The sequence below is a fragment of the Cyprinodon variegatus genome, unplaced genomic scaffold (genome assembly GCF_000732505.1).
Source record: "Cyprinodon variegatus isolate N-32 unplaced genomic scaffold, C_variegatus-1.0 Scaffold46, whole genome shotgun sequence".
NCBI classification, from domain to species: Eukaryota; Metazoa; Chordata; class Actinopteri; order Cyprinodontiformes; family Cyprinodontidae; genus Cyprinodon; species Cyprinodon variegatus.
Genome location: NW_015150499.1, coordinates 1,255,519 through 1,264,410, shown reverse-complemented (window position 1 = coordinate 1,264,410; position 8,892 = coordinate 1,255,519). Strand labels below are relative to the sequence as shown.

The 8,892-nt window shown below is 37.0% G+C and overlaps 1 protein-coding gene across 1 annotated transcript in view; it reads left to right on the top strand.

Moving 5' to 3' along the window:
- The window catches only part of slc4a10 (solute carrier family 4, sodium bicarbonate transporter, member 10), a 42,657-nt gene that overhangs the window by 19,938 nt on the left and 13,827 nt on the right, over positions 1–8,892 (top strand). The window contains exons 8-14 of the mRNA XM_015370441.1: positions 195–283; positions 3,176–3,333; positions 3,478–3,565; positions 5,406–5,552; positions 5,629–5,732; positions 6,828–7,002; positions 7,180–7,313. Of these exons, the coding sequence (XP_015225927.1) occupies positions 195–283; positions 3,176–3,333; positions 3,478–3,565; positions 5,406–5,552; positions 5,629–5,732; positions 6,828–7,002; positions 7,180–7,313 (895 nt within the window). The remainder of the gene's footprint in view (positions 1–194; positions 284–3,175; positions 3,334–3,477; positions 3,566–5,405; positions 5,553–5,628; positions 5,733–6,827; positions 7,003–7,179; positions 7,314–8,892) is intronic.

The following is an 8,892-nucleotide window of genomic DNA, read 5'->3' as shown; positions in this document are numbered from 1 at the left end:
ATAGATAGATAGATAGATAGATTTCTCTTGGCAATTTAAATGAACATCAGTTGTACCAAGCTTCATTTGGGAAAAGTGCATATTTTTAATTATTATTGCCTAGTTGCAAATATGTCAATGGTATTATTGATATGATACTTAGAGCTTAAAAATGAAGTGAATTGATAAAAAATGTTGTTTTGTGGTTTGGCCAGGTCAGTTAACGGCGTCTCAGTCTCAGTTAGCGGGTCCTGATGGCAAAGGTGACATCAGCCGAGACAGCAGTGCTGTGGACTTTAGCAAGGTATGTTTAGTGAAACTACATGTTTATTTTTTGTTTTTTTAACCTATGTGTTTAAATTATTGAAGATATTACATCCTGTTTATTTGTGCAAAAAACAGTATTTCAGATGTCTTAAACTTTGTCTCTGTTTTCTATGGGCATTTTAGTCTGACATCAATCGTCACTCTTAACATCTTCTTTTGTCGGTCAACTAAGACAGTCTTTCTTGGGTTGTACAGTAGATATATGCACTTCTCTGTCATTGGTAGCTAAAAAAACAATTTGATTGTGAAGTTAAAATCTGAATAACTTCTGTTTTTAATTGAATGAATTTTAAGTTCAAATTCTGTGGCTGTGCCCACCTTTGTTCATGCAACAGCCAATTAATCTTTCTGATGGTGGCAGTCAGTGGTGAAAACTTTTTAATTTGACGTGCAATACTCCATACTAAATGCTCTCCACTTTAACTGCCTTGCTATTTAGCATTCTGGTACTAATTTCAACAATTAAAAGTGCTTTCTTTTTCTTTGTCCTCAAAAATAATTATTTGAATGTCAAAGAAACACAATTTTCAGAAAAAGATTATTTTATCAGGTTTAAAATAGAAGGTAGGAAATGACAAATAATCCATCAGAAGGCCAATACACCAATGAAAAGAAATCTCCCTATTCCCCACAACCCAATGTTAGCAAGTAGAAACTTGTTTTGACCAACTTAACCAGCGCATTTTCGGACCATTCTCTCTTTAGTGTAATGACCAAATTACACTAAAGGTATTCAGAAATTAAATATATATATACCCAAAAGCAAAAAGGGGGAAATCATCTCAGCTTTTCCTATTAAACAATACCCACCCAAATCCAGACTGATGGCACAACTGTTCTAGTACATGCTGCAAGAACAAGTTAATCCCGGGCATTGTGTTAGAAACCCTAAAACAGGCTGTGAAATCAAAATGTCAATTTTCTTACGACTGTGAGAGTGAGAAAAGAATTTCTCGCTCCTTATGGAGTATGTAAAAAGTTTAAATCTTACTGGTCATTAGTAGATATATTTGAGACAGAGAGGTGTGAGCATTATTAGGCAGCTTGTCCCCCCCCTGTTCTGGGGGCTTTGTCTGCAATAAAGTGAGCGCTGCTGGTCTGTCGTGGTAAAATAAAAAATAAAAAAATAGAGTTCTTGATTTACTGGTCTGTCTATGTTCATCACTTATGGTCATGAAACATGGACCTTGAAGGAAGCTCCTGGATAAAAGTAGCTGAAATTAGCTTCCTTAGTAGGATGGCTGGATTCATCCTTCAAGGTTTTAGGGTCAGTGTCCTGCACCTTTTAGATGTGACTGCTTCTCAACACACCTGAGTAAAATAATCAAGTCATTAGGGTCACTCTGGAAAACTTGACTGCAGGGGATCAGGTAATTCAACAATTTAATTCAGGTGCAGAAGCAGAGACCAATAAAAATGTGCAGGACACAGGACCTCAAGGGCCGGATTTCAGGAAGCCTGAAGTAGAGTAATTTCTTCTCTGCAATGAAATTAGTCAATTTAATTGGTTCAGGCGTCTCATTAGGTTGCATCCTGGGTTCTTTTAGAGGGGAGTAGTGGAGACCACTGGAAGGAGACCCCAAACACAAGCCAGGACTAGCTAGAAGGATTGTATAGTCTATCTGATCTAGAAATGCCCTGGGATACCCCAGACTGAGCAGAAGGATGTTGCTTGGGACAGGGAATCCCACATGGACCCGATCTTGGATGGAATAAAACATCAGGAGCAGACCTATATAACACATCAGAGCAGACTGTTATGCAACTGTCCATTTTGGAAAATGCATTAGGAGGTTATCTTTTACAGGAAGACCATTGAGTGAGGGATTAGGATTATAACTATGTTAGGTAATAAAAAGTGTGTCAACACTGAGTACCAAAACACAAAGAAAGAAACAAAGACAAATATTCTGAAAATATAAATTCAACATTTTGTGCCAGTGAGTGTTTATTTCGTTCCATACTTGCAGAAACTTCCATAATAAGTGTTTTGGTTTTATGTTTACATGCCAACTGAGAAAGAAAAGGGTTAGTCCACAATGTTAACATTTGTGATAAACTATGCTAATCTTCAGAAGAGATTGTAGATTATTAATGGAATCTCTCTATAAAATAATAGGAAAACAAATCCCTTTTTGAAATTAAAGATAATAGAGATCAAAACAAAGTTACCATTGCGCTGTAAAAACGATCTGAGCAGGACGAACCTGAACCTGAACCTGAACAGGTAAATAAGTTGAATTTCCAGTGGAATTAGAATTCTTTGCCCTAACAAAACAAGATATATTGAAATAAGACAATCAAATATTTTTTTCTTATCTTCAATGTAAATTGTCCTATTTCTTTGGCAAAGTGTCCCACTTACCTGCTTAACAAGAAAAAATGCACTTATTTTTAGAAAAATGTATTTAGATTACATTTTATTTTGCAGTGTGGAATTTGTCTTTTGCCTTGAGAGGCATCATCTCAATGACGGGACGTATAATGCTATGTTCAGACCGCACGCAGCAGGTGCAGCAGAAACAGCTAGTTTACATCCAAAGTAAATGGTTAATGTGTATCAAGGCGCAGCAAAAATTCCCTCAGTGTGTTTTTAGTAGCAGGAGCAGTGCATCTGAGCAGCTGAAGCAGCGCTTCATGAGCTTCTGAGCATCTGATGCGTGCAATGCGCTTCAGAAGCAGCAGCTGCTGGAGTTGGAAAAATTTTACTTTTGCCGCTCAACGCGTCAACCAATCATAGAGAAGCTCTGCCACATGACGTTGCTGTGTTTTCAGACAGGAGGGAAAAGACAGAGAAAAAACATAGAATATTTCCACACCTTCATAGTTTAATGGTACAGGATTGCACCTTGTGGCTTTTATTTTCCAGATAGACCTTCATTTCATGAAGAAAATCCCACCGGGGGCAGAGGCCTGTAATGTGATGGTTGGAGAGCTGGAGTTTCTGAACAAGCCAGTGGTGGCATTTGTTCGCCTTTCTCCTGCAGTCCTGCTAAATGGCTTGACTGAAGTCCCGATTGCCACAAGGTTTCTGCACACTGATTTACCTGCTGAACTCTACCTGACATCCAGGGTTGCATAAGCAGCCAATGTTGATCACATATGATTTGTATTTATATTTAACATGTTCATTGTATTTGTTCATTTATTTATCTATGCTTTTGCTTCTAGGTTTTTGTTTATTTTGCTCGGACCTTTGGGTAGGGGGGCTCAATACCATGAGATTGGAAGATCCATAGCAACACTCATGACAGATGAGGTAAACATTTCCTGAAGTCTACTGTACATGCATTACAATTCTAATCAAATATTTACAAATAAAAAAATATATTTTCTAATTTATTGTTAGTCAGATGTCATTCTCAGATTCTCAGACACTCTGAATAATTTACAGCTCAGCCGAACTCAGAACAAACCCTAAAGTGGTGGAACATTACTAAGTGTGAAGCACAGCTCAGAGCTTTCATAACTTGATGTTGGCAATTAGTCAGCACTCAAGTTTTATCCAGAAATTATGCTGCATCCTCCAAGACTGTCAAAAAAAATAAAAAATATCCAGACTGAAGTGGATTTTTAATTGAAAAAAATATATATACACAGAAACTTGTGATAAAGGGTAGTTTCACATTGTACAGGTCCAGTGATTCTATTCATTTGTTGTGTCCATGTTAAATTAATGTTGCTGCTGAGGAAAATTACTTTCAAATAAGAAAATAAAGTGTTACTAGTAACCTTAGGAGGCCACTTGACAAACAGTTTTAGTCCATCTGACAAATTTAATATCAGTAAGAATGTTTGTGTTCTGCACAACTTCCAAAATACCAAGACACAGCTGTGTAGCTGAAGAGATTCACAGCTAGAGTTTGGGTGTCTCCTGAAGGGATAACCATCAGTTGTGCACTCCATAAATCTGTACTCAACACATAGTGGCAACATCATTTTAAGGGGATAAATTTCTTGGGCAGAAACATAGGAGTTACTAGGAGTTGATGAGATACTTAATCTAGCAAAATACAAGACAATCTTGCCAGGCTTAAGTTAAAAAACTTAAGCCTGGGTAGTGGATTCACCGCACAGCATGACTAAAATCCTAAAAACAGCTAGAACAAGAAAGAAACATTTTATAGTGGTCTGCAAAATTTTTCAGAGCCATATTCACATTGTTAATGTTTTGTTGCCTCAGCACCTGGAATTTATTTATTTAAGTATTGTTTCATAATGGGCACTTTAATAAAAAAAACGTATGCTCTAATCTTATTTTAACATGCCACTAAGTTTGAAGGATTGCCATTTGTTTAATGGAGAAACAAACAAAAGGGCAAAAACTTGCCTTGAGATTTTAGCCCTTTCCTGAACACATTTAAATGCTCACAATAAACAACTCGAGTGTTGATTTAATAGTATGTTTAAAGTCATTTTCATGCAGAATGACAGGTTTAGTTTAAAGCTATCCCTAGATTTAGCATCATCCATCTTTCCCTCGTCTTGAAGCTGTGATTGAAGAGTAGCTCGTAGCAGAAAAGCTGATGTTTTTTATCAAGCAAAGCTGGAAGGCCTATATAAAAACGTTTTTTGGTCATTAATTAGTTTACTGTATGTTGGATGTAATTTATGCACTGTATTTTACTTTATGCTGAAAATGAGTGAGCAGGGTTGGGGGATGACAATTCGCTACATTATTTATATTTGCAGGAAATTATATACTTTGCAAATGTAATAGGTATTACATCTGTGGGAAATCGCTTTTCTCATTTTGTAGTATGCAGCAATTATTACATTCGTGTAAAAAGTATTAGAGTATTACAAAAGCTGTATATTTTTACTACGTATGTGCTTTGTTACATTTGTGGGAATTATTAAGTTTGTGGGCCTGAAACATGCCTTCATATTTTTTCTCATATTTCTTTTCTTAAATGTTAGCTTGTATACCACTTTTTTCATGTAGATTCATCACATAAGAATAAAAACAAATAAACTACAAGCTGGAGTGTAACAAACTACATTAATACGTGAATGCTTTCCCAAGGCAATGTGAACCAAAGCATCTAAATCAGTATGATTGCTAAAAGCAGAGCTTTAAATTCTTTCTCTATGTCTAGGTTTTCCATGATGTTGCATACAAAGCTAAAGACCGGAATGACCTAATTGCTGGGATTGATGAGTTCCTCGATCAAGTGACTGTCCTTCCTCCAGGAGAATGGGATCCCTCAATACGCATAGAGCCACCAAAAAATGTACCTTCTCAGGTCAGTATAAATGCTGTTTGATATGTTTGGTTGACAAAGTGTAACAGGATAAAATAATCAGTTAATTGTCCAACAGGAAAAGAGAAAGAAAAGCAACCTTTTACCAAACGGCTTAGTAGAGGGTGAAGAGGAGGATGAAGACAGTGGCCATGGTGGTCCTGAACTGCAGCGCACTGGAAGGTATTCAGAAATGAGGATGTTAACATATAATACAACAGCACAAAGATCACAAAATAAACTTTAAGCAAAGTGTTTAAGGAAATGTTTTATTTCCCATTTATCATGTCTAGAGAGTTTCTGCATACTGTTTTGGGAAAGAAAATGTATTACAAGAAGCTGCAATACTACTATTGGCATTAAGTCAATAAATTCTATTAATATTCAATTGGAGGTGTAACAATTTAAAAGAGCCAGCCAAATGGCAGCCCACCTCCCTGAAGCTCCCAGCAAAATCCCATCCAACTTCCAGCCACTAGCCTACTCCTGGGCGCGCAATTCACCCTTTCACTGAATTTCAGGGTCTGACCATGAGATAACGCTTCTCTTTAGCTCTTAATGTCCATAAAACATAACAGAAAGAGTATTTTAGTACCAAGATTGATGTTTAAAAAGAAATTGTAGGGAACCAGCCAAGGACCCATCAAGGAAAGTGGAGAAATTTTGAATATCAATTAGTGCATTATACACCACTTGGTGCCTATTGGGATTTAAATATTCTTTTAAATAGACATTTGTAATAATAAAGTACAACTTCAGTAATCAATTTATATATAGTTTCATTCATTAGTTTATTGATTCCTTCATGAATCATTTTTAAGATGTAAGGAGAGATTTAGGAGGATGAAACAGAGAAGATGTGGTCTCTGCATTTCAATCAAATGTCACTATAGGGACTCTCTTTAGTGACATTTGATTGAAATATACTGCTATACTATAGTGACTATAGTAAACTGCTGTCTCTGATTTAGATTCATTTCATTTGGCCAATAGTGAAAAATATCTTAATAGATTTGTGATTTAAGATTACATTCTACTGCTAACTAACTATTTCTGGAGAAATTTGAGTTTTAGTTTTGCCAGGAAGTGGTTTCCATAGAAACTTTTTTCCTTCAAAATCTCTATTTGCAGCTCTTCTTTTCATCACAGAACCTATCACACCAAGTCAAGATTTTTTCTCAGTCACGTTCCCTCCTGGAACGAGACTGGAGATAGACAACCTAATTTGAGGATTAAGAAAATGAAAGTGTTTCATTTTTTTATTTTTTATTTGTTTAGATGGTTTGGTGGCCTTATTCTGGACATCAAACGGAAGGCTCCCCACTACCTTTCAGACTACTATGATGCTTTTAGCTTGCAGTGTGTGGCCTCCTTCTTGTTCCTCTACTGTGCCTGCATGTCTCCTGTCATCACCTTTGGAGGACTTCTGGGCGAGGCAACAGAGGGAAGAATAGTATGTTTTTTTTATTTGTCTCTTTTTTATTTCTCTTTTAAACATATGCACAGTTGACAATTCTCAAACCTGTGCTTTCATTTCTCTATGTTCAGTTTGTATTTTGGTATAATGAGAACTTTAAAAAAACGTTTACATAAATGGTCTCTTCGTGGTTTGTTTTTCTCTCATCCCCAGAGTGCCATTGAGTCATTGTTTGGAGCTTCACTGACAGGAATAGTCTATTCGCTGTTTGCTGGACAGCCTCTCACCATTTTGGGAAGCACAGGTCCTGTGCTGGTGTTTGAAAAAATACTTTTTAAATTCTGCAAGTATGCTTTTTTAAATTTTAATAAATGTGTGTATTATTATTGAGATGATGATTCATTTTTAGCTTCTTTTGTTTAATGCCCAAATATAATCAACTTTTTTTTATCTTTCACAATATCTTTCACAATTATTTCCAATGGCAAATTAAAGAGACAAGTATAAAAAATTTATTAAATTAAAACCTCTTTGAAAGCACGAAAGTTTACATGTTTGTCTTTAAATTTAATTTAAAAAAAAGGCCAACCCTTAAAGTTGCAAATTTATTTCAAGAATGGCATTTGTCCTGCTAACACCATTTACTGTTTTTATGACCTTATCATAATCTAAAGTTGCCCTTTGGGATATACAGTACATGTGCACATTCTTACATATTAGGAATGAAAAATGTTGACAAAAAAATCTGAATTGCATATATTTTCTTCCAATATTGGAATTGTGATTCTTTTTTCGTGCATTAAGCACATGCATGGAAATGAACTTAAATGTTTGCTTGTCCAGAGTCCATTGTTGCAGAACTTTATCGTAACCCATGCATGGATAAGTGTACTAGCAATAACTCTCTCTCCCCTTAGTGTGGCAGCAAACCCAGAATATTACAACCACATAAAGGACTGTAATGAAAAAGTTAGTGTCTTACTCCCTTTAAATCTAATATCACCAAAATTGAGTCTTTCTACCGTTTGAAAATGATGTTTTGTTAAATTGCATTTTGTTACATTGCAAATGCAGCAAATTGCCGAGCCCTAATACATACGATACTAGCTTGTAGAGAGAAGCTTATGGATCTCTTAAAAAATCAACCGTAATGATGATGCACTAAAGCAAATAGAGCTCTGCAATCACAAAGGTATTTCGATATGTAGATAATTAAAATTTAAGACTCAGAATCAGACGGGGAAAAAATGTGGTGTGGGATAGATTTATTTTGGATAGGAAGACACCTACCTTTTTGTCATGTTTACTGTTCAAAAGCGTTTTTATGGTTCCTGCACAGAGGTATCTTGGGGAAGTAGTTGGTCCTTTTTGACAATAATGGTCAAATTTTTTTAAATACTCGTACTCGTACTCGTCGTCTCCCGCTTTATCCAGAACCGGGTCACGGGGGCAGCAGATTAAGCAGAGACTCCCAGACTTCCCTCTCCACAGACACCTCCAGCTCTGTTGGGGGAAGCCCTAGACGCTCCCAGGCCAGCCGAGAGACATGAAGTCTCTCCAGCGTGTTCTGGGTCGTCCCCTGGGCCTCCTTCCAGTGGGACGTGCCTGGAACACCTCCCGAGGGAGGCGTCCAGGGGGCATCCGAAGAAGATGTCCGAGCCACCTCAACTGACTCCTCTCGATGTGGAGGAGAACTGGTTCTTCTTTGAGCCTCTCCCGAATGACCGAGCTCCTCACCCTATCTCTAAGGGAGAGCCCAGCCACCCTGCGGAGAAAGCTCATTTCAGCCGCTTGTTTCCGGGATCTCGTTCTTTCGGTCATGATCCAGATTTCATGACCATAGGTGAGGGTAGGAACATAGACAGAAAGGTAAATTGAGAGCTTTTGCTTTTCACTCAGCTCTCTCTTCACCACGACAGACCGGTG